Source organism: Neophocaena asiaeorientalis, unplaced genomic scaffold (assembly GCF_003031525.2).
Source record: "Neophocaena asiaeorientalis asiaeorientalis breed wild unplaced genomic scaffold, Neophocaena_asiaeorientalis_V1.1 scaffold669, whole genome shotgun sequence".
Taxonomy (NCBI): Eukaryota; Metazoa; Chordata; class Mammalia; order Artiodactyla; family Phocoenidae; genus Neophocaena; species Neophocaena asiaeorientalis.
This window is the reverse complement of record NW_020174694.1, coordinates 1,068,059-1,094,979: the sequence shown is the minus strand read 5'-3', so window position 1 is coordinate 1,094,979 and position 26,921 is coordinate 1,068,059. Positions and strand designations below refer to the sequence as shown.

Below are 26,921 nucleotides of genomic sequence, written 5' to 3'. Positions count from 1 at the left end.
ATGAAGCCCCTGTCAGAATGAAATGCCAAAAAATTAGAAATATATGCTATGAAAGGTCTAAGGAAAAAGCACAATAGGGAAACTTTGTAAAGATCTCCTGGGTATTTAAAAAAAGGAGAAGACAGTACAATGATAGGAGAGGGTACATCTGGGCTATGAAGCAAGGAATTTATTGAGTAACCAGCTAAACTAACCTTCACATCAGTTTCCACTTACTCTTTGGAACAGATAAAAGAGTATTAATTTTTACATGTTGGTTTAGATGACTTGTTCTGTTGGGTTTGTTCCTTAATAGTTCACCCCCAAACTGTTGCTTTCTTGTAGATTGCCTGGTTCCCTGGGGGCACATGATGTCTCTGCCTTTTTATCAGAAACTTCACGAGCACTATGATCGCAGCTACCACAACAAAAACCTTCACACCACCATGAGCCAGTACCAGCAGGAGAAGAAAAGCTCGGCCATCTACACCCACGGCTCCACTGCCTACAGCAGCCGCTCCTCCGCTGCCCACCGCCAGAAGTCCGAGACCTTCAGCCAGGCATCCGCCGCATCCTACCGGCAGCAGGCTTCCGGGGCCTCCGAGTTTGCCCTCTCATCTGCAGTCAGTCAGAAGGCTGCCTCAGCCTACGACTATGGCTACTCCCACGGGTATGTCCAAAGCAGCCTTACAAATTTAGGGCAAAGCCACATTCTCTGAATAACTTCCCCATGTCACATTTTCTTGTCTTCTTACTGGCAGCCCTACCTTTAAACCAGGTATGGAGCAAGGCCATGTTTTGGGAGGCCTGGGACTTATGTCTACAATTTCCCTTTACCTTCCTTCTCTGAGTTTCACAAAAAGCTTCACAGCCACCCTGGGATGTCTTGCTTGAATTGCCATCTGCGATATTGCTAGAAGCAGAGATGTTTTGCCGCAAGTCGTGTTCAATGTTCAGCAGCAGCAGAGCCAGGAAACCTCATTTCAATACTCACAGCAGGTTTCCTCGTCCCGAGAACATTACAACTTAGATGAGAATAGAATTTTTTTTTTAAAAGAAATGCTCATGCAGAGTCTTAACTTCCAATTTTATTTATTTATTTTTAATTTGTTTATTTTATTTATTTATTTTTGGCTGTGTTGGGTCTTCATTGCTGCGCACAGGCTTTCTCTAGCTGCAGCGAGCAGGGGCTACTCTTCGTTGTGGTGCACAGGCTTCTCATTGTGGTGGCTTCTCTTGTTTCAGAGCACAGGCTCTAGGTGTGCAGGCTTCAGTAGCTGTGGCTCACGGGCTTAGTTGCTCCGTGGCATGTGGGATCCTCCCTGACCAGGGATCAAACCCATGTCCCCTGCATTGGTAGGCGGATTCTTAACCACTGTGCCACCAGGGAAGTCATAGATGAGAATAGAATTTGAAATTCACAGACCACAGGATCCCAAACTACAGCAGAGATGTGTTCTATTCTTTCAATATATGAAAGCCAAGGTTAAAATTCTGAGCTATTATTCAAGCAGCAAATATTTTCTTTAGCCAGGGCATTTTATAAAAACATGGCCCTATCTCAGTCAGCCTAAGAATACCAGGAGCAAACTGGTACTCTGACAAAATTAGATTTACCCCATTGCAATGAGGGAGACCACACACCAGAGGAAAAGAGAGTTTCAGTAGGATTCTAGGAAGCGTGGAGTTTAGATGTAGGTCTGGTCTGAAAAATGAATCCAGTGTCCTGCTGCTTTGGAAACAGTCAAGTTGAGATAAATGAGGACTGTTGTATCTAGAAACCTTTTATGTGGAGCTCAGCACCTGGGCTGGGAACTGAGGCTGCTTCTCTGTCAACAGCAACTCCTCCACACAAGAAGGCAATACCTCATTCTTCCTGATAAAATTTCAAACAGCAAGCCTACTGATAATGTTTGATATTAGAGAAGAAAGTTTCTCGGTGAGCCTGTAGTCACTCAAAGAGGAAGTTATCACAACCCTCTACTGCAGCAGCGTCCCCGGGAGACACATTTCCTGTGAACCTTGAGCTTGGTTTCTCTGTGTTTGTTGTTCCAGCCTGATAAATGCTGGACAGATAATTTCTCAGTCCAAGCCAATTTTTATTTTCTCCATATCCAGAGCAAAATGTGTCATGGGGATTAAAACACACTTGCAAGATTCATGTGATTTTATTAAACATCTATCTATAGTCCACAGAAAGAATTGCTGAACTTCAAAACATAAAAATTCCTGGGCTATGTGATCAGTAATCGCCTGCTGCCTCAAACCTCCTCCATCTGGCATAGGTTGCATTATTTGTTCTAAACAGATGTAATTTTGTCTTACAAAATTTAAGTCCACAAAATACCTGTTAGGGCAACTGGAGAAGGTGTTTATTTCTGGGAATTAAAAAAGTTACTGAGGAAATAATATGGTGGCTTGTATGTAAGGACAGTTTCTGAAGGCAGAAACGCCTGAATCCCTGTGGGTTTAAGCAGTACCTGATCCACGGCTGTGATTCCTGGGCACTGACATTGACCTCCTGGGAGCTTCTGCATGTTCAGTACCAGAGTCTCTGGAGTTTACCTGGAATGTGTGATGGCAACGTTCTGAAATTCCATTTAAAATGGAACAGGATTGTTTTGCAATCTCACTTTCATGGGTCATGTGTGCCAGGGGATATTCATAAGGACCTCAGATTAGCTGCACATATGGAAATATTGTCAGTGAGGAGGTGAACTCACTTCTTTTAGCTGTTTCAAATACCTACCTTCCAAAGGAAATAGGAATGAGCACCATGCTATGTGACAGTATCATTGTGTTCTCCTGAAGAATGTCCTATACATATGTTTAAGAACCTCATTTAGGAAACAGCTGTCCTGTAATAGAGAGGATTATGTTTTAAATATCCATTTTCCTGGTCTGTCTGTGCCAAGTCTATAGAAAATGTAGAAAATGGGTATTTTTATTACCATACAGTTGTTAAGGTAACTCCTTGTGTACTTATTTCATTCCCCCAATACTGTAGAGGCTACAGAGTTTTATGAATCTGTAATTCAAAGAGTTTTACTTCTTAAACTCTATTGCTAAATTTTGTTAAAATTATTTTAATTTTATACAAATTCTTTTTTTAACCACAGATGCAATATTCATATTTATTTACAATCTGATAAATTATATCTAACATTAGTAATTGAAATTTTGAGAATCTTTATATTTTATCCAGAAAACATTTGCTCTATATTATCTTTGGAAGACAGCCATTTTAACTATAAAGAGCCTCAGATAATAAACTTTCTGTAGGCAGTAGAACTGTAATTATTTTTCTATGCTCGACCTCACATCTTCCTTCTTGCTCTATAAGTATTTGTGTAGGTAAGTAGGTATTTATTAATGGCTTGCTATGTTTGAACAACTCCACTTAGTAGAAATGTAAACTTAGAAACAAGAAAGGGAAAAGGATGTCAATATTTTCTCCTTTGTGTAATGCAGTGTAAAAGAAAAGAAAGCTAACCCAATCCGAGGGATATTTTAGTTTTTCTTATTTTAGACCCAGAGCTAACAGGAGCAAATGATATTCTTTGAACATTTCAAAATCTTCATAATTCCTTCAGGTTGTATTTTAACTTTTTCAAAGTGGATCAACTTTTCCCTGCTAAATGAAGTCTCTCTTTAGTTGCGAAGAGTGTTGTTAATTAAAACTCATGTGGGGTTGGAAATGCAATTCTGTGGAGTGTATATGAACACTAGGCTTGATCTATTTTTAGCCTCTGCTTTGTAGTTAGATGTCCAGTAGTAAAGTGGAAACTATGGAGATTTATACGTGCTCAGGACTTGGCTGACCTCAGTTAAGACTTAAGAAAAATGGCTTGTTCAGAGTCAGTGTGGTTTTTAGCTCAGATTGGTTTACCAATTGCATTCTGAGCCAAGGGTTATAAAATAAATCCTGGAAGGCTTATTCTAAATGCTTTAGTTCTTAGTCACAGTGAGAAAAAAAAACTAAATTAAAGAAAGTAATTCAGGAAAACAAAATGATACAAGACTATTGTTTTATGTTAGTAATTCACAAATACTATTAGAGATGAAAGGAGAAATGGTACTTATGACCACTTTGCAACCGTTAGGCAAGGGTTTTTAGCCTCTGTCCATGAATAGGTTTCAACAGAGTTTTGGATGATCTCAAATTATATGCAAAATTAGGCGCAGATGAAATTTTTTTTTTTTTTTTTTTTCGCTGAGAAGGACCCTAGCTTTTATCAGATTCTCAGAGAACTGTGTGGTTCAACAAAGGTCACAGCCACTGCACTAAAAAGTCACATATAAATATCAGACAGCCCAGTGTGTGACCTGAGGATCCCTTTCTAAGGAATTAGGATGAAATAAGGAAGATGTTTACAGGGAATGTGGTATATGGAAATCAGGGTGCCATCCTTTCTTTTGAGTAAGATGGGAGTAAAAAAGAAATATTTTGTTATACTTGATAAGTAGAAATGAATAACTTCCAGAAACCAGAGAACAACACAGCACAGTTCTTGGGTGATGGGCCCCTCAACCCTCTGTGGTAATGGTAGGCATCAGATTGTCTGATTCTAAACAGATTAAAATCCAGCCCATATGATACCGTTCAGCATAGCATTCTCTATACCACTTTACAGTAACTCTGAGAAGTAGAAATTATTATCCTCATTTTTAAAATGAGGGAATTGGAGGGACTTCCCTGGTGGTGCAGTGGTTAAGAATCTCTGCCTGCCAATGCAGAGGACACGGGTTCGAGCCCTGGTCTGGGAAGATCCCACATGCTGCGGAACAACTAAGCACGTGTGCCACAACTACTGAGCCTGTGCTCTAGAGCCCATGAGCCACAACCACTGAGCCTGTGAGCCACAACTACTGAAGCCCGCATGCCTAGAGCCTGTGCTCCTCATCAAGAGAAGCCACCACAATGACAAGCCCGTGTACTGCAACGAAGAGTAGCGCCTGCTTGCCGCAACTAGAGAAAGCCTGCGCGCAGCAACAAAGACCCAATGCAGCCAAATAAATAAACAAATTTTAAAAATAGCACAAAAAATGTACAAAGAATAAGAAAATATTTTTTAAAAAAATGAGAGAATTGGAGACCAAAGAGATTAAATGACTTTTCTTCCTTACACTAACAAATAGTGGAAGAGTGACTTGAGCGCCCCAACCTACCCCAAGTCCCCCACCCTTTCTACAATTTCCCAGTAACTCCCCTTGACTACATGGCTACCATATTTTTCTTGAAGCATCAATGTGTAGTTTTGCATTATGCTTCCTTTTCTTTCCCCTGCTTCTCCTGGAGAAACCAAGATTTAGAGCAGGGAACAATAGGTAGAAACAATAGCTAGAAAATCCCAGGGGCATTATGAATGCCAAACCTGGAACCTTACACACTCTTTAACTGTCGCTTAGAATCAGACCTGAGACTCACAAGGGCTCTGGAAGACACCAGTTTGGGGATAAGAAAACTGAAACATGAGTGACTTGCCCTGGGCACCGTACCTAACCTTAAATTGTGCCCCTTACCTACACTCATGTCACATTGTCACATTGATTGACCCTTGGTTGTTACCCAGATCATAACCTCTTTTGAAACTTCTAGACTTTGCAAAGAACGTGCTAATGTTCAAACCAGTTGTAATTCTCACAGAAGATACCAATGCTAAAAACAGAGACCACAAAACACAAACCCCTGTCTTTTATTGATGGATCTGATTACAGCAGGGACTGAGGGGGACCTGAAGACTTGCTCCCTTTCCCACCCCAGTGTGGTTTCAAAAGATGCTACCAAAGAAGTCTGCTGCCTTGTGGACATTTGTGTGTCTTGACCTCAGCTATGGGTATTGGATTAGTGTCCATTTTCTATATCTCCATTTCTAGATATTCTAACGTAATGGCAAGTGGATAGTCTTTGGGGTCAAACAAGCCTTTACTTACATGCAATTACACTTGCGACTTTGGATATGCCTGTAAACTCTCAGTTTCTTCATCTGGAAAATGACGAAAATGATCGTTGTTTATGTTGGCAGCCCTAAAAGAGATAATCATGTAAGGTGTGTAGTATAATAGCAGGCACATAGGGACCGTTTAGTGAGGTTTAGGTATTGTTCATTCATTCAGTAAATATTTACTGAGTGCCTCCTGTGTGCTAAGCACTGCTCTAGGTGCTTGGGATAAATTACTGAATAAATCTGACAAAGATTCCTGCCCTCTTGGAGCATGGAGAGATAGGTCATAAACAATAAATATAATAAAAAGGACAATGAATTTAAATCATGCTAAAAGGTAATAAATGTTATGGAAGCAATAAAAAATAGAATAGGGTAAGAAGAATTAAGATATATCCTCTTCTCTAAAGAAAGATTTAACTATTATATATAAGGAAAAGGCACCATAAGTTTCTGGGTAGCAAATAGAACATTCTGGGATTTGTCTTCCAGAATTTAAGTACTAAGAAAATGATGAGTCATATTACTTCCTATATGACAGGAGAAGATCAGGGGAAACATCTAATGAAAGCAGAAACCAGTTATTCTTTTTTATTCTGCCCAGAAATGGACAGGTTTATTGCCAGTTCCTTTAAAAGGCAACTACTGAGTTGTGTTCTGAATCCCCAAAATAAACGCTGCGTCCAAAGAGAGACTTCACCACGCATCAATCTCCGACACACATTGCTGTAAACCTGCAACTTGTTTGCGGAGAGAGGACTGGGAGTATCATGCCTGGTGATACCAGTTTCCTACAATTGGCAATTTGTAGATCCATAGAATTGGGGAATGGCAGGAAGAGACCACAAGCTCATCTAATTCAAGCCCCTCCTTCCACAGATAACATACACTGAGGCCCAGAAAGACGTGATTCATTCTCTGCTTCATTTGCTTTGTTTCTACATTGAAAATACTATTCATCAGGCTCTTTTGCAGGTCAAATTAAAGTTTAGATGATACAAGATACCCCCAGAATGGCATTAATCTTCCATAGGCAGGTGAATCAGGCTGTGAGAAGGAAGACATGTCCCCTCATAGAGTGGGAATAGAATGAGTAGCTAGAGGTGGAGGAAGGGACATGCAGTTACCTCCCATCGCTCAGAGGTAACATGTTAACTCTGTCCACTGCTGGCCGAGCAGTGAGTGTAACTGAGCTTCCCCACAGAGCTCTCCGAGCTGTGGGAGCCCAAGGAGCCCTTGCTGCACACTTGACCTTTTCCACAGCAGCCTTTCTAGATGAAACAGGAGATGGCAGGAGCACCTCAAATGAGGAAGGTAACCTTCATGCAAAGTCTCGTCAACCCTAGCGACCATCCTCAGAGTGGGGTGGAATGTGGGTTTCTGGGCTGCCTCATAAATAAATTAATAAGGCTAACTTTTACTAACCCTGGACAATTTTCAGTCCACAGACCTAGACTCTATAAGGCATCTCCTGATGTTATGGTCAAGTGTCCTGCATAATATATCTAGGAAATATAGAGTGGACTCTTTCACTTCTGCTTAAAAATGGGCCATACTCACTCAGTCGGGTTAAATTAATTTCTAAAATAGCCAGGAATGGATAGAAACTGAAGGGTGTATGTGATAACCATAAAGATTTGTCTCTCAGTGTTTAACCCACTAGCTTTTTCTAGAGCATGACTATTCTAACATTCATGTTGAGAAGTGGTTCAGACCCCCCTGGTATTTGTTTTTAGATCATGTCTATCTATACATTAGCTGTGGCAAATTACTAAAAAGGAGAGTAAAATGTTACTTGTCAGCGGAAATTTAAATAATGGAAACAAGGCAATAAATAGAAGAAAAACAACTACTGAAGCCTGCGTGCCTAGAGTCCATGCTCTGCAACAAGAGAAGCCACCACAATGAGAAGCCTGCACACTGTAATGAAGAGAAGCCCCCGCTCTCTGTAACTAGAGAAAGCCTGCACGCAGCAACGAAGACCCAAAAAAGCCAAAAATAAATTAATTAAATATAAATAAATAAAAATAAAAAAGATATTTTTATGTTGAGATACTGAAATAGAGAGGAAAACAGGATAACTATAAGGTAAATAATGCAAAGACAGAAAGAATGGCCAAGGGACTGTTATTTTTTATGATACTGCATGTCAGTAAATTTCAAGGATGATGTTGATCAAACTAAATTCATGCTTGTATCTTATAAGAGACCTTTTCTGGAAAGTATATTAGTGAAAAAAGGACTCAAAGCCTCCTGCTTATCCACTAACTTTGATGTTCTCCTGAAAGTTCCTTAAGTGTTTAGACTGGGAAACAGGAGAATCAAAAGGTCAGTAGAAAGTGTTGAGGCTGACATGATACCCATACCAAAGGAGGAGCGTAGGACGAAGCTGCTGTATATCAAAAGTAGACCCAAAACAACCTTTCACAAAACCCAGGGAAAATACAGTCTTTCAAGTTTTGCAACAGGGAAAAATGCAGCTGATAGAAAGATAGAAATGAGAAAAGAGACTGTAAACTCCAAGTGCTTGTTCCTGACCCTCCAGAGGGTTCTGAAGATGAAAGAGATGGACCCTCAGATCCCAGAAGCCCTGAGGAGGAGGGGCTGACCAAATGACCAAAGACAGCCAAGAAAGACAGTTTTCTAGAAGCTGACCCATATTTCAGTAAAACCACCACCTTTTCCTCCCTTCTGGGAAACAGCTGAGCATTTTGTTTATATGCAGCAGTGCTAGGTTGTAAATATATATGAAGAGGTGGTTTTAAAGGAAAATTGTTAGAATAATAAAAATGAGTTCAGCTCCTTTGTGGTGACTCGATAAAGTATAATGGCAACACATAGGTAAGTCAGCAATGAAAATGGAACTTCTGTTTTCAAGCTTTTGCACATATCTCTGTGTCATCCTGAGATGACTTACCCATCTTTTAATGTCCAGCTCTTCCACAAAGGATTCCCTGATAACCCCAGACAGAAATTGCCTCCAAGCCTGTGAATTCAGCTTTTATTTGCTCTAATCTTTCTGCTTATCTGCCTGCCTTCCTTCTGTCCTTCCATCCTTTCTTCCATGATTGACGTAATTCAACACATCAGGCCTGGTAGCATTTACTCCCCTACTAGATGGTAAAGCTCTCAGAAAACAAGAGTCTTATTTTATTTTATTATTTATTTTTGGCTGCGTTGGGTCTTCGTTGCTGCGCGCGGGCTTTCTCTAGTTGCGGGAGAGCGGGAGCTATGCTTTGCTGCGGTGCGCAGGCTTCTCATTGTGGTGGCTTCTCTTGTTGCAGAGCATGGACTATAGGCGTGCGGGCTTCAGTAGTTGTGGCTCACAGGCTCTAGAGCACAGGCTCAGTAGTTGTGGCACACAGGCTTAGTTGCTCTGTGACATGTGGGATCTTCCCGGACCAGGGCTCGAACCCATGTCCCCTGCATTGGCAAGCAGATTCTTAACCATTGCACCACCAGAGAAGTCCTAACAAGAGTCATTAATTTACCTAATTTATCTTCATATCCCCCTCCCACCCCAGCTTCAAGCACGCTATTGTGCACACAGTGGATACTAAATAAGTTTTCTGTTGAATAAATGAAATTATTACAGAAAGTTAAGGCTTTCTGTTTGAAGTGAACCTTCTCTTGCACATTCTAAAATATCAGCTGGGTTGTGTGCTAAGTTTATGTTTAACATTACAAGAAACTACTCTTTTCCAAAGCAGCTATACCGTTTTATATTCACATACTAAGGTACAAGGATTCCAGTTTATCCACATTAGTTATTTTCTGTCTTATTTTTTATAGCCATTCTTTTGGGTGTGTAGTGGGATCTCATTGTGGTTTTAACTTGTGCTTACTTAATAGCTAACGATGTTGACCATCTTTTTAATGTGCATGGTAGCCATTTGTGTATCTTCTTTGGTGAAATGCCTGCTCAAATATTTTGCCCTTTTTTTTTTTTCCAGTACACGGGCCTCTCACTGTTGTGGCCTCTCCCGTTGCGGAGCACAGGCTCCGGACGTGCAGGCTTAGCGGCCACGGCTCACGGGCCCAGCCGCTCCGCGGCATGTGAGATCCTCCCAGACCGGGGCACGAACCCATGTTCCCTGCATCGGCAGGCAGACTCTCAACCACTGCGCCACCAGGGAAGCCCTTGCCCATTTTTAAATTGGATTTTTTTCTGCTTATTATTGAATCATTAGAGTTATTTAAATATTTTATATACAATTCCTTTATTAATGTTTGCAAATATTTTCTCTCATTCTGTGACTTGTCTTTTCATTCTTTTAACAGTGTCCTTCAAAGACCAGAACTTTTACATTTGATGAAATTCAGTTCATCACTTTTTTTCCTTTTTTAATCATGCTTTTCATGTCATATCTAGGAACTCTAACTCAGTATCATAAAGAATTTATCTTATCTTCTGAGTTTTATAATTTTACTTTACATTTAGAAATAATCCATTTTGAATTAAATATTTTTAATTTTTTTACATCTTTATTGGAGTATAATTGCTTTGCAATGGTGTGTTAGTTTCTGCTTTATAACAAAGTGAATCAGTTATACATGTACATATGTTCCCATATCTCTTCCCTCTTGCATCTCCCTCCCTCCCACCTTCCCTATCCCACCCCTCTAGGTGGTCACAAAGCACCGAGGTGATCTCCCTGTGCTATGCGGCTGCTTGAATTAATTTTTTGTATGTGATGTTGAGTAAAGTTCTAAATCCATCCCTTCACTTATGGATATACAATTGTCCCAGCACCATTTGTTGAAAAGACTATCCTTTCCCCCTTAACTTCCTTAGCACCTTTATCAAAAATTAACTGACCATAAGTAAAAAGGTTTATATATGAACTCTCAATTCTGTTGCATGGATCTGTATGCCTGTCCTTATGCCAGCACCACACTTTCTTAATTATTATTGCTTTATAAAGAGTTTTGAAATTGGTAGATGTAAGTTCTCAAACTTAGTTCCTCTTCTACAAAAAAATAAAATAAAAAATCTTGCCTATGTAATTCCTTCATATTCCCATATAAATTTTAAGATCACCTTGTTAATGTCTACAAAGAGAAAAGTCTGCTGGCAATATAAGAATTATGTTGAAACTATAAGTCAATTTTGAAAAATGTGTGTTTTAACAATGTCGACTCTTTCAATCCATGAACATGGGATATTTATTTATTTAGATTTTGTTTCACTTATCATAATGTTTTGTAATTTTCAATGTAGAAGTGTTATACTTCTATGTTAAAGTTATTCCTAAATATTTTATTCTTTTTGATAGTATTGTGAATGGAGTTATCTTAATTTTATTTTTGTATTGTTCATTGCTAGTAAACAGAAGTTTAATTGATTTTTGTGTTTTGATTCTGTATCCTGTTACCTTGCTGAACTCATTTATTAGTAGTAGCATTTGTGTGTGTGTGCGTGTGTGTGTGTGTGTGTATTCCTTAGCATTTTTTACATATAGGGTTATATCATCCATAACTAAAGGTAGACTTGCTATCCAATTTTTTCAATTTTATTTTTAATAATTGTCTTGGCTACTCTTCAGTATAATGTGAACTTCAGTACAATGTTGAAGAGAAGTGGCAAGAGCAAATATCACACCCTTGTTCCCTTACTGTCTTAGGAAGAAAGGATTTAATTTTTTACTATTAGATATGATACTAGCTCTAGATTTTTCATAGATGGTCTTTATCAGACTGAGGAACTTCCCTTCTATTCCTCTTTTTTTTTTTTTTTTTTTTTTTTTTTGCGGTACGCGGGCCTCTCACTGCTGTGTCCTCTCCCGTTGCGGAGCACAGGCTCCGGATGCGCAGGCTCAGCGGCCATGGCTGACGGGCCCAGCGGCTCCGCAGCACGTGGGACCTTCCCGGACCGGGGCACGAGCCCATGTCCCCTGCATTGGCAGGTGGACTCTCAACCACTGCGCCACCAGGGAAGCCCTTCTATTCCTCTTTTGTTGAGAGTTTTTAACACGAAGGAATGCTGAATTTTGTCAAATACTTCTTTTGCATCTATTGAGGTGATAATTTTTTTTGTTTTTTATTCTGTTAATATGGTATATTACACTGATTGATTTTCAAATGTTAAATCGACCTTGCATTCCTGGAATAAATACCACTTGGCTATATGTTGCTGGATTCAGTTTACTAATATTTTGTGAAGGATTTTTGTACCTGTGTTCTTGAAGGCTATTGGTCTGTGTTTTTTTTGTTTGTTTGTTTATTATAATGTTTTTGTTTGGCTTTGATATCAGGTAATACTGGCCTTATAGAATAAGTTGGGAAGTGTTCCCTTCTCTTCTGTTTTTGAAAATACATGGAAATGATTTGTTTGTTTCTTCTTTACATATTCCATGGAATTCATCTGTGAAACCATATGGGCCTGGGCGGTTCACTGTGCAAAGATTTTAAGTTACTAATTCAGTTTCTTTACTTGTTATTGATCTGTTCTGATTTTTAATTTCTTCTTGAGTTAGTTTTTGTAGTTTGAATCTTTATGGGAATTTTTCCATTTCATTTAAGTTGTCTAAATTTTTGGCATAAGTGCATTTATCATACTTCCTTGTGAGCCTTTTAAGTTATGTGGGGTTGGTAGTGATCTCCTCTTTTATTCTTGTTCTTGATAATTTGTGTCTTCTCTCTTTCTTCATGGTTAATCTAGTGAAAGGTTTGTCAATTTTCTTGATCTTTTCAATGAACCAACTTTTGTTTCACTGATTTTACCTATTGTTGTTCTGTTTTCTATTTTATTGATTTCCTCCCTGATCTTATTATATCTACCTTCTACTTGCTTCATATTTAATTTTTTTCTAACTTACAATGAAAGCTTAAGTTATTAATTTGAGACTTTTCTTCTTTTCTAATATAGACACTTAAAGCTATAAACTTACCTCTAATAACTGCTTTAGCTTTATCCCATAAATTTTGATATGTTGTGTTTTTGTTTTCATGTAGTTCAAAATACTTTCTAATTTCCCTTGTGATTTCTTTTCCCTTGTGAGTAATTTAGAAGTATGTTGTTAGTTTCCTGATATATGAGGATTTTCTAAATTTCTTACTGTTGTAGATTTTTACTTAATTTTTCTGTTATCAGAGAATATATTTTGTATGGTTTAAATTCATTTAAATGGATTGAGATTGTTTTGTGAGTTAGCATATAAATTCTCCTGGAGAATGTTTAAAAGAATATGTATTTTGTTGTCATTAAAGTATTCTAGAAAGGTCAGTTGTATCAAGTTGACTGAGAGTGTTATTCAAGTCTCCTATGTCCTTGCTGATTTTTGTCTAGTCGTTCTATCAGTTATTGAAAGTGGAGTATTGAAATCTCCAGCTATTTTCAATTTTCTATTTTTTCTTTCAATTCTGTCATTTTTTGCATCATATATTTTAGGGCTCTGTTGGTAGATCCATGTACATTTATAATTGTTATTTTTTTTGAGGAACTGACCTTCCTATCATTATGAAATGTCCCTCTTTGTCTTTAGTAATATTTCCTAGTTAAAAGTATATTTTGTTTGATATTAATATAGCCACTCCAGTTCCTTATGGTTATTATTTGCATGGTATATCTTTTTCATCCTTTTACTTTAACAATATGTGTCTTTGAATTTAGAATGTGGCTCTTGTAGCAGCATATAGTTGGATTTTAAAAAATTCATTCTGACAATCTCTGCTGTTCCTTGGAGTTTTTAATTCACTCACATTTAATAAAATTACTGCTATGGTTGGACTTACGTTTACCAGTTTTTAAATTTTTTTCTGCATATCTCTTTTGTTCATTTGTTTCTCCTTTACTGCCTTGTTTTGTGTTAAATAGATATTTTTAGTGTACCGTTTAATTCCTTTCTTTCTTGACTCTATTTTTTTATTATTTTCTTAAGGGATTGCTTTAGAAATTATAATATACATATTAACTAATCACAATCTACTTCAGATTTATATTAACTTCGTACGAGTAAAATTTAGAAACTTTGCTCCAATATAGTTCCATTTCCTCCCTTATCCTTTGTACTATTATCGTATGCCTTACAACTATATATGTTATAAACCCAACAGTGCAGTGTGATAAGTATTGTTTTATGTAATATTATGTCTTTCAAAGAATTTAAGAAAATAGAAATATATGTATGCTTATATATTTATCTAGTTATTTACTTCCTGCTGCTCTTTATTTTTTGGTGTGGATTCAGATTACTGTCTGGTGTCATTTCCTTTAAACCTGAGGGATTTGCTTTAGCATTTCTTATAAGACAGGTCTGCTAGCAATGGATTCTCTCGGTCTTTGTCTGGCAATGTCTTTGCTTTCAGTTTTGAGTAATAGTTTTGCTGAATATAGAATTCTTGATTTATTTTTTCCCCCAGCACTTAAATATGTCATACGAATGTCTGTGGGTTGTATTGTTTCTGATGTGAAGTCAATCATTAATATATTGTTCTCTTGTATGTGATGAATCATTTTACTCTTGGTGCTTTGAAGTTTTCTCTCTGACTTTGGCTTTCAACAGTTTGACTATATATGATATATCTACATGTGTATCTCTTTGTGAGTATCATACTTGTGTTTGTTGAGTATCTTGGATCCATAGATTAATATTTTCATCAAGTTTGGGGAATTTTAGTCCATTATTTCTTCAAATATATTTTCCTACCTTTTCTCTCTCTCTCCTCTTTCCAGTACTACCATGACTCATATATTGGTATGTTTGATGTTGTCTAACAGATCTCTGAGGCTTTAAGATTTTTTTCTTCATTCTTTTTCTGTTTTTTTTATTAGATTATTTCTATCTTCGGATTCACTGATTTTTTAAATTCTTCTATATAAAATCTGTTGAGTCCCTTTAATAAATTTTTCATTTAAGTTATTGTACTTTTAAACTCCAAAATATTCATTTGCTTCTATTTTATAATTCCTATCTCTTTGTTGACATTCTCTCTTTTTGGGTCATTATTATAATACTTTCCTTTAATTCTTTAAACATGGTTTCCTTTATTGGCCTTTGAACTTATTTCTTATTACTGCTTTGAAGTCTTTGTTTGCTAAATCCAACATCAGGGTGCACCTGGAGACAATTTTTATTTACTGATTTTTTCTGCTGGTGTGTGTCACACTTTCCTATTTCTTGTCATGTTTCATAATTTTTGTTAATTGAAAATGGGACATGTTGGGGGCTTCCCTGGTGGCACAGTGGTTAAGAATCTGCCTGCCAACACAGGGGGCACAGGTTCAATCCCTGGCTCAGGAAGATCCCACATGCCACGGAACAACTAAGCCTGTGTGCCACAACTACTGAGCCTGCGCTCTAGAGCCCACGAGCCACAACTACTGAAGCCCACGTGCCTAGAGCCTGGGCTCCGCAACAAGAAAAGCCTCTGCAATGAGAAGCCCATGTACCGAAACAAAGAGTAGCCCCTGCTCGCCACAACTAGAGAAAACCCACACACAGCAACAAAGACCCAGCACAGCCAAAAAAAAAAAAAAAAAGAAAATGGGACCTGTTAGATAATATACTGTAGTAATTCTGGATTCTGAATTTTTCCCTAAATGTGTTGTTGCTCTGTTTTGTTTTTGTTTAATTACTTGCCTAAACACATTTATAGAATCTGTTTACCTAGCACTGTGTTACTGCTGTTGTCTCTGTTTTAGTTTTTTTAAAAAATTGTCATTCTCATTTTTAAGCCTGAATTCATAGGGATCACCTTGTATTTGCATAGATTAACAGCCAATCAATGAATGGTCAGACACTGTGCTCAAACATCTCAAGACAGTAAAGTTTCCATCTTCTGGCAATAGATCTGTGTGTGTGTTGGGGAGCACATTTGAAATTCAGGTAATTTTAAAGTATGTATGCCCTGGATTTGCTTACCTCTAGACTCTCTTGTTTCTCCTCTGCACATGTACACAGGTTTACAGTTAACCAATGATGTGTGGATAACCTGAACCCTCTCCAGTTTTTTTCTATTAAGGCACATGGAGAGCTTATGAAGACCCCATGGTGGTCTTTTTTTGTTTTTGGCTGCGTTGGTCTTCGTTGCTGTGCGCTGGCTGTCTCTGGTTGCCGCGAGCGGGGGCTACTCTTTGTTGTGGTGCGTGGGCTTCTTATTGCGGTGGCTTGTCTTTGCTGTGGAGCACAGGCTCTAGGCACGTGGGCTTCAGTAGTTGTAGCACACGGGCTCAGTGGTTGTGGCATGTGGGCTCTAGAGCACAGGCTCAGTAGTTGTGGCACATGGGTTTAGTAGCTCCGCGGCATGTGGGATTCCCGGAAAAGGGCTTGAACCCATGTCCCCTGCATTGGCAGGTGGATTCTTAACCACTGCACCACCAGGGAAGCCCCTCCATGGTGGTCTTGTTTTTCAAATCTTCCTGTTAAATTTCAGGCTGACCTGCCAGTCTTCTGCTTGCTCCAACCGTGATTGCGTCCTGAGATTGATTGAGCTGCTGGTCTTCCCTTGTTTGTTTGCCACTTAGATGGCTCATGTTACAATGTTGCTGGTTGTGGAGGTTTATCATGCTCTGCTCCAAATCAAGTCAACCCCTCTGGCAGTGAACATTATGATTTTCTCACCTTTTCCCACCTTGGTAGAACTACTTTATGGATTGAGCTGGGAGCTAGGGGGTGGTGAAAGGCTAGGCAAGAATGTCACACAGACTCCCACTTATTCATACCTGAAGTTCAGTATCTTTTTACGAATAACCACTTGTCAGTGTAGTGTATGCCTTTGGTTGATTTTCAGAGCCCTGAATGGGTTGGTTTTGACAATTGTATCCAATTTTATCATGGCTTTTTGGGGAGAGAAACTGCTGAACTACTCACTCCACCATACTAGAAGTCCCACCTCTGCATTGGTCATTTTTATTAGCTCCTCAGCTGATTCTGATGGCAAGTCAGGGTTGAGAATCACTGAGATAGCGTATGATTACAGGAGGATGAATCTTGATTTCACTTCATTCAGTAAGTTTATTGAACACTATCAGGCAGTGCACACAGTACTGAGTATACAAAGGTAACTTAGGCCATCCCCCTCCTTGAATAGTCATAGGCGACGGGAAAGATAGAGAGGGAAACCAATAATACAATATAACCGTAGGCATATAGGGATGGGTGTCTACAACCGATCATTTTTTCTGAAACATGCTGATAGGTTGTCATAATTTTTTTAGTAAGTAATATAGCCATTAAGTAGATCCATACTTAACATAAGTGTGAATAAAGTTACTCATCCTGGGGAACTAGGACAACATAACTTTAAAGAACTAGCATTTTACTTCATGTAAGTTTAATGAGTTTTTTAATGCTTTATTTTTAATTGGACTGTGATGTGAATAAATCAATTGATGTGAATAAATTCAGGAATAGCAAATCAACATCAGAGTCATTATGGGCAGTGTGACATGGTGTTGTGGTTTCCAAAGTGGCGAATCCGTGAAGGCAAGCCATGGAAGTGTAGGAAAAAATATGAGCACTTCTGTATTTTTTTAAAAGTCAAATTTGGCCCATAAAATTTTTCTGTTGATGGAATATTTCATAAAGTGAGAATAGTTATACAGCAGTATATGTGTAGAATTTATAAGTAAACAGGTGGCATGCCCCCAATATTTTTGGATTGAGAGGACTCAGTCACAAAAGTTAGAGACTACTGCTGTAGTGGAAAGAGCACTAACCTAGGTGGATGCTAGTCCTAGCTCACCTACCAACTTGCTGTATGAACCTGGGCAAGTTACAAAGATATTCCAGGTCTTCCACATCTATAAACTGAGTGTGGTATAAATATCCCTGAGATCTCTTCCAGTTCTGTGCTTCTATAATTAGTTTTGTTCTTGCTATTCCTGTTAAGAATAATTATGAAGTTGTAAGAGCAGAAGGTTATGTTGTTTTTTTTGTTGTTGTTGCTGTTCAGTATTTGAACTGGATGGAGGTGCAAGTCTATTTCTGAGTCCCTGGAACATTTCCAGAAGGAGCTGTCTGTACCTGGGCTACATCCCTTCTCTGTGGTGCTGCTGGTCATAGGTGTGATGATGTCATACACACCATGATATTTCTTTAAATTCTGCTAACTTTAGGCATATTAGGAGGACATACCACAATTACTAGCAGAGTACAGGTAGATGTACTTAGACACAGTTACAGACACATGGGTGCACCCATGCACACACAAATCAATCCTTACCTATAGCTTAGTTTCCCTGCCTTCATAAATTGAAGTTCAGAAAGATTCAAGACATAAAGAACATTAAATTTAGGGTTTTTAAATTTTTTTAATTTATTTTTGGGTGCGTTGGGTCTTCGTTGCCACATGTAGGCTTTCTCTAGTTGCTGTGAGTGGCGGCTACTCTTCGTTGCAATGCACGGGCTTCTCAATGCGGTGGCTTATCTTGTTGCGGAGCCACCGAGTGCATGGGCTTCAGCGGTTGCAGCACGTGGGCTCAGTAGTTGTGGCGCGCCGGCTCTAGAGCACAGGCTCAGTAGTTGTGGCGCACGGGTTTAGTTGCTCTGCGGCATGTGGGATCTTCCTGGACCAGGGGTTGAGGCCATGTCCCCTGCATTGACAGGCGGATTCTTAACCATTCTTAACCACTGCACCACCACGGAAGTCCTGTTAAATATAGTTTTAATAGTTAAAAGACCCACATTGATCCATACATGTCAAGTTAAGTGTCTACTCAGAAACTGACTTATAAGACAGAGTATTATTTTCAAAATTTAGATACAACTAAAAGCCCAAGAGGTTAGCAAGCCCTTATTTAGCTCTTTGATGTAACTTCAAAGAAATTTAAATTAAAAAAAAGAAATTTAAATTTTACATATTCTATTGAACTTCTCTAAAAACATTATTTGACTTTAAAATTCAATAGAGTAAGATGTTAGACTTCAGTGTTCCCGGGTCATAACAAAATAGACGTGGCTTTCCTTCAAATAATTAGTTACACTGATTATTGCATAGTCAGTTCCTTAAAACTTTGTTTCTCTGATTTAGTTTTGTTTGTTAACTTCAGTAAATGACTTAGCATTACCAAATAGTCTGTTGGCACAGTATTTTAACATCTAATCCTTCACACACTCTTTTTTTTGTTAGGATTCAAAAGCTTGAAGAAACTTTGAGAGCATAACAAGTGTTTGATATTTTCTAAATACTTTGGATTTTCTAAATAATACTATATAATATATGATTTTCTAAATAATACTATATAATATATAAAATCATAATGCTTTTTTTGAAGCTTTTTGTTCCAAATGAAATATTATGTGAAAACTGATGATAGTACCATGAATCTTTACCATAAAGTTTAACTATTAAAAATCATCTGCTGTGATTTACTTGTGAGAATGGAATAATCACATTCTGGCACATTCTATGTAATAAGTGAATCATTTTAAAGGTTTATCTTAAAGGGAAAATGACAGAAAAAAAGGAACGACAGTACAAGAAAAAGAATGACAAATCACAGCTGTTTTGATATAAATAAACATTGAAAATATGAGCTCATGAGAATATGACTGCAGATAGTAGAATGAAAGTAAAAAGAGCAAAAACAAAAACAGGAGAAAAATTAGAAAATGCAAATGTTCTATAAATAGAAAAAAATGAAACAGACTCTATACTTAATTTTATTTTGTATAGTAATGGAATTAAAGGAGTAAAGGAAAATACCACTTTAAACTTAGACCTGTATTAGCACAGCCTGTACTTTGTAACCTGCTAGGGGTATAGAATGCAATCATTTTGCTGCTGCCTGGAACAGCCAGCCAGGAACAAATTTCACTAAGCCTTCCAATTGGTAACCAATCCACAAGTTTGATTTCAAGGTTCTAACCTTTGGCATTAATGCTGATCATAGAATAAGAGCTAGATATTCACCCTGGGGGAGGGGGTAGTTAGTGGGAGAGGAAAAGGTTTGCCATTTCTGTGCTACAACTCCACTCCAGGAATTAAAGACAGTAGCCTACCCTATACTCTCAGGCTACGTTTGCACCCCCTGTACTTCCTAGAAGCCCTGCAGGTCTGTGTTACTTGCTTAGCAGGGGATAAGATTATTTGCATTATTATGTATCCATTTTGTACTCTGTATATGTGCTGTCTTCTTTTGATTTAGGTAATCTCTTTGCTTTTGCTAATGCTTTTTAAAGACTGGAAACAATCAAGGTTTGGACACTTTGGAAGGTTTTGCTGTTTTAACTGGGCAGCTGGCTTTTTCCATGCCACACCACTCACATGCTTCACTTTCTCTTCAAATTTTCTCTACACCAGGGACTTTTTAATATTAACTTTTAATTTTAGAATCAGTTCAAGTCTGTAGAAAAATGACAAGGATAGTACAGAGAGTTCCTGTACGGCTTCCTATTGTGACTATCTTTCATTACAATGTAGATGAGAGGCTTTTAGCCTGAGCCCATGGATTGTTCAGAGTCCATGAACTTTTGAAATTTATGCCAAATTCTATACATTTGAAAGAAGATGCACTTCGTTTCATTCAAGAACTATATAGATTAAGGTTGTCCTTTTAATTTCATCAATTCTTTTCTCTAGGTGCAATCTCTACTGTCATGTTTTCCACTCTGCTGACACATTTTTTGGTTTATTAGAACAATAACTACCTCCAAGTGTACACTCGCACCAGTGTGCATGGGTGGGTGGATTTTTGTGTGCAACAGCACTAGAAAAGTGTTCTTTATCAAACCTGTAATTTTCTGAGTCACTCGACGCTGTGTGTTCACAGAAAGTATATTAACTCTATTGTTTGATGAACCCAGTGTCCTTTCAGATGGAGTCTGTCTATACTACATAAAGGCCTCAAGTTGAACCTAGAGGCCCTGCATCAGAATTGCCTGGGCTCCCAATACAGAAAATCTGCTTTTGTATCAATCCCCTGAAAGCATTTGGATACACAACGTATCCAAACTGTTTATGTAGACCACCTAAATTTCCAACATTAACTTAACAGCAAAGGGTATTTGGAACTATTACCAAAGCACTGCCACTTTCCCTCGAAATTTTAAGGGGGAAAAAGCCATGAAATTTGACATAAATACACTACCATGTGTAAAATAGATAGCTAGTGGGAACCTGCTGTATAGCACAGGGAGCTCAGCTCGGTGCTCTGTGATGGGCTACCTGGGTGGGATGGTGGGATGGCGGGGGGAGGTCCAAGAGGGAGGGGATGTGTGTATGCATATGGCTGATTCACTTCACTGTGCGGCAGAAACTAACACAGCATTGTAAAGCAGTTATACTGCAATTTTTAAAAATTGCTATAGATTTATTTTTCTCTTGTGTCTAGATAGAGTGCATTATGTGAGGTCATTCTCACGCTAGCTCTAAAGATAAAAGATGATTATAACATTAGCCGTCTAGGTTTCTGTAAAACATCCTCAAACTTAAAAATTCCTTTTATAAGCATTTTTTAAAATTATAGACTAACATTAGGGTGTTTTTTTTCAGACTTACAGATTCCAGTCTGATGTTAGAAGATTATTCATCCAAGTTGAGCCCCCAAACAAAGAGAGCCAAGAAAAGCCTTCTCTCTGGAGAGAAGAAAGAAAATCTGCCAAGTGACTACATGGTGCCCATTTTCTCAGGACGGTATGTACGGATTTTCTCCCTGGATCTGATTATTAGAAAGTGGAGAGTAAATGTTGTCAGGTAGTAATAACAATAGCAGCTGTCATTTATTGAGCACTTACTATGTACTGGTTGAGAAAGGTCTGTGGAACCTCAGAACCATGCACAGAGGGAGATGTGTTCATTGTAAAACTGTTTGCCATCACATAGGATGGCTATATGACAAAAGAGGATGATCAGCAACTTATTTCTAATTATGTAACTAGTTGAAATTAGAAGCTGAGTATTGGATGCTAGTTTTTCGACTCTATATATAGTCACTATGTTTAGAGTAGAAAGAAAGGTTAAAACTATAAAATATTGGGTGAACTAAAAGAAAAAAATCAGATGATATGTTTAGGTAGATTGGTTGCCAGTGTGGTTTTAATTATTATTCATTATGAAGAAAAAAATGTCTTAGATAACGTAGACTAAAAGAATTGCACCATAATAATGCCTGGCTTATGTTTGTTAAATATAAAATAGATTTACATGAGGTAAAGTTCAAACAAAATAATCACTAAATCACCAGTCTGTGTAATGCCAAATTTGTTTATAATATAAACATTTTTTTGAATGATAATATATACAAAGGAATCTTGAAAGGAGACTTGTCCAAGACACCAACTTAAAGTTTAACAGGAACTTTCTGAGTCTTCCCTGTTTATTTTCCTTTGAATGGAGAATTATTCACAGAGCTAAGATGGTTCAGAATGAGGTCGTCTTCTCCAGGCAAGTGCTCTCAGGAAAATCAGTAGGCAATAATGCGGGTGTAATTTTGGGTGACCTACTTCTGTTTCCCTCCATTTTTTCTTTCCACTGCTTTCTGATGGTTCCTTTCTGAATTGTTTTGGAGGCTAATGTCATAATTGCTCTGAACCTACTTAGGAAGGTAAGGGGGTAAACAATATTCTACTTTTAGCTTTTCATTTTATACCTTTGACTTTTTTTTTTTTTTTGCGGTACGCGGGCCTCTCACTGTTGTGGCATCTCCCGTTGCGGAGCACAGGCTCCAGACACACAGGCTCAGCGGCCATGGCTCACGGACCCAGCCACTCTGCGGCATGTGGGATCTTCCTGGATGGGTCACGAACCCATGTCCCCTACATCGGCAGGCGGACTCTCAACCACTGCGCCGCCAGGGAAGCCCTCTTTGACTTTTTTTTTATATCTGATTTTTTAAAGTGAACTTTCCAGACAAGCATACTTACATTGTTAAGTATGCTTGCCCAGAATCAACCTCATCACAGTTGGTTTAATGACACTCATATTCCTTTTAGGAGATGGCTAGGTTAGAGAAGTGAGATATTTTATTTTCTTCTTTTTTTCCCACTCTGTTTTTTTTTTTTTTGCGGCACGCGGGCCTCTCACTGTTGTGGCCTCTCCCGTTGAGGAGCACAGGCTCCGGACGCGCAGGCTCAGCGGCCATGGCTCACGGGCCCAACCTCTCCGCGGCATGTGGGATCTTCCTGGTCCTGGGCACGAACCCGTGTCCTCTGCATCGGCAGGCGGACTCTCAACCACTGTGCCACCAGGGAAGCCCCCCACTCTGTTTTTAAAAAATCATTTAAAAATCATGTCAGCTTAGCATTAACCTACATGGCATGCCTCTCTACCTGTGTGGGCGTGAAGTGAAGCTGCTCACTCACCATCTTCTCCCTGCCTTTTCCCCACCAAACCATTTTGTCCCCTCCAGGCCAGTCTCAAGAAATGATAATTTAGGGCTTCCCTGGTGGTGCAGTGGTTGAGAATCTGCCTGCCAATGCAGGGGACATGGGTTCGATCCCTGGTCTGGGAAGATCCCATGTGCTAAAGAGCAACTAAGCCCGTGTGCCACAAGTACTGAGCCTGTGCTCTAGAACCCGTGAGCCACAACTACTGAGCCCGTGACCTGCAACTACTGAAGCCTACGTGCCAAAGCCTGTGCTCTGCAACAAGAGAAGCTACCGCAGTAAGAAATCCATGCACCACAACAAAGAGTAGCCCCCACTCACGGCAACTAGAGAAAGACCACACACAGCAACAAAGACCCAACACAGCCAAAAATAAATAAATAAAATAAATATTAAAAAAATAAATGGTAATTTACAAAATAAACTGTGATAAAAGAAAATGTGAATAAAAATTTTATCTTCTAGGTTTTATTTCTAGCTGAGCTTCATTTTTTATATGGAGCCATCTCCTATATTCTGTTACTATGAAAATAACACTGCATAATGGTATTGACAGTATTAACAATCTAAGAGGATGGGAAAATAATGAACATTTGCTGAGTACCTATTGTTTGCTGGGAATCACTCTAGGTGCATTATATAAACTAGCTTGCTAAGTCCTCCATCCAGCCCTGGAGAGATATTAATATGTCAATTTTTGGACAAGGAAATCTAAGCTCAGTGACTTGCTGAAAGTCACATGGCTGGTAGTGGATGAGCTGAGAGTGCCCCTAGGATTGGCAAATGCAATCGTAGTATATTTCTGGAGAATACGGTTTCTTCTGGATGGCACTTGAAAATTCCACTTCTTTTTTTTTTTTTAAGTTAAAAAAAAATTTTTTTTTTATTGCGGTACACGGGCCTCTTACTGTTGTGGCCTCTCCCGTTGCGCAGTACAGGCTCCGGATGCGCAGGCTCAGCGGCCATGGCTCACGGGCCCAGCCGCTCCGCGGCATGTGGGATCTTCCCAGACCAGGGCACGAACCCGTGTCCCCTGCATCGGCAGGGGGATTCTCAACCACTGTGCCACCAGGGAAGCCCGAAAATTCCACTTCTTATAGTCTGATAAGTAGAACTAACTTTATGTCAGCAACAGGTTTTAAATTGAAATCATCAGATATAGAGTATTGGAAAGGTTTTTTTTGTTTGTTTTTTTTGTTGTTTTGTTTTTTTGCTGCACGCGGGCCTCTCACTGTTGCGGCCTCTCCCGCCACGGAGCACAGGCTCTGGACGCGCAGGCTCAGCGGCCATGGATCATGGGCCCAGCCGCTCCGCGGCATGTGGGATCTTCCTGGACTGGAGCACGAACCCATATCCCCTGCATCAGCAGGCGGACTCTCAACCACTGCACCACCAGGGAAGCCCTGGAAAGGTTTTAAATTTATTTTAAATTTGCAGTAGTGTGTTTTTGATGTTAGTATCATATTCTTGCTCTTGTACCCAAATTATAGCAGGGTTACAACTGACATGCACTTATATTTACTTAAAGGCAAATGTGCCTGCTGTCCTGGGTCAAAAATATATTTTTAAGTGTACTTGAGTGCAGGCGGACTCGCAACCACTGCGCCACCAGGGAAGCCCTACTTGAGTTTTCCTGTCAAATAATTACAGTTTTTTTCCCCAAGGTTTACCTTATTTGCAAATGGAAAAGGCAGGGGAACCATGACTCCATTCTGCCCTCTAGAGCTATGTTAGCACATCCACTGTTAAAGGGTATGTGAACTTCACTTAGAGTTGTCTCAACTTGGGGCCGGACTAGCATTGAATATAATCCATTACTATACATATTGAATCATATTACAAACCTCATTTCAAATCTCCATTACTATACATATTGAATCATATTACAAGCCTCATTTCAAATCTCTATATTGTATATTAGCCTCTATAGAGAATTCCAAGTAGATTCTCATTATGTTTGTTTTGTATTCACTTATTAATTCATGCACTTCCTATCTCATTCAAAAAGAAAAGTTAGAGGTAATTATGTCAGGACACTAAGCTAAAAATGTTCCATCTTCCTTTTTCTCCCCCTAAATTATAGCAGATAGCTTCCTTGGTAGAGACTACTTACTAATATTTGGAGAGATAGAGAGAAGGGAAAAGAAATTAAAATTTACTCACTAAGTTGAGTAAAACGCAAGGTGGACTAATTTGTCTACCAGATGTTTTAGTAATATTCCATGAGAAATTCCAAACTTGTGCAAATGTTGTGTCCTACTCGTCAGCAAACTATATAGATTCAGGTGCCAGGGACTTGTAAACACAATGGCAGTGTTTGCTTGAAGTTTGAAGTCATTTTTCTTATAAGAAAAACAAATGTACAATTCTGCCTTAAGAGGTCTCAGGAGACTCAATTTCAAGAGAATCTTCAATATAATCAACATACTCCTCACTGAAACATGTAATAGGACTGACGATAAAGGTATTGAAGGAGCTTTAAAATAATCCACATATTTTAAACAATATTACTAAATCACAGCACAAATTCAATCATAAACTACTATATTAGGCACAGCACTTTGGGATGTAGCCACTCACTTGCCATCATCATCATCAATTATGAGTAAAAACAAGTCACTTTTGTCAGCATCGACACTTCAGCTGTGAGTTTGATCATTTCTTTACAACAGGGCTGTGTGTAAGCACAAAGTAAGGCTGTCATATTAAATATGTATATACACACACACAACCTTTATTATCATGGAAAGGAAACCCACTAGGCTTAAGGATCTCACGTAAATTTACAACTGATTTCTGCGTGCAGCACGTCTGGGCAATGCATTACATCATCTGAGTTACAGAATCCAGATCAAGCACATGGTCGAAAATCAGAATCACAGCCACACAACTGTCTGTCATTTCACAATATCGTCTTTTCTGGAAGGAAGTCGTAACTTAATCTTTTTTTATAGACTAAATCATATTTAAACACACTAAGGAAACCAAAGAAATGACGTTGGGCAAGTTATCTAACTTCTCCGTGTCTTGTTGCCGTGTATCTAAAGTAGAGAGGGTACAGTCTACTTCAAAGGGTTGTTGTGGGGAAAAATGAGACAATGTATGTAAAAAGCACTTGTCAAGGCACCACAGCCGGAATAGGTAGTATTATTGTGGTTATTATTGTTGGTTAAGGTGAAGATCACTGCCATGTGTGAAGAGTTAGCTCCTATTTACCAGGTCTTTCTATGTCAGGTTTTCTTTGGGCACAGTGTACAGCATCTGAGGTCAGGCACTTTGAACTTGGTAAAATTGGGCTATCTCATCACTGTCATCCGCAATATCCATATTTCGCTGTTATTATATTTTAGCCAAGTGCATGTCAGTGGAATTACAGACACGGAAGAAGAAAGAATTAAAGAAGCTGCTGCTTACATAGCCCAGAGGAATCTCCTTGCTAGAGAGGAAGGAGTCACGGCAGCCAAGCAGTCCACAGTATCCAAACAGTCCACATCCATGCTTCGCCAGGAGGAAGGTTTTGAGAAGTCGAGGAAAGTTGCAATTCGAGAAAAGGCAGAACACCTGTCACTGAAAAAAACGGTAAAAAAAAAAAAACAATTTAATATAACTTACAAAAGTAGAAATGCTACCACTATATATAAAGTAGATAACTAGTAAGGACCTACTGTATAGCACAGGGAACGCTGCTCAATACTCTGTAATGGCCTATATGGGAATAGAATCTAAAAAA

The 26,921-nt window shown here is 38.7% G+C and overlaps 1 protein-coding gene across 2 annotated transcripts in view; it reads left to right on the top strand.

Moving 5' to 3' along the window:
* Positions 1-347: 347 nt before the first annotated feature.
* Positions 348-26,921, top strand: part of MYOM1 (myomesin 1) — a 129,568-nt gene continuing 102,994 nt past the window's right edge. The window contains exons 1-3 of one of the 2 annotated variants that reach the window (XM_024758955.1): positions 348-649; positions 21,360-21,500; positions 26,542-26,770. In XM_024758955.1, coding sequence (XP_024614723.1) covers positions 348-649; positions 21,360-21,500; positions 26,542-26,770 — 672 coding nt within the window. The remainder of the gene's footprint in view (positions 650-21,359; positions 21,501-26,541; positions 26,771-26,921) is intronic. The other variant, XM_024758954.1, reaches the window with a different exon arrangement.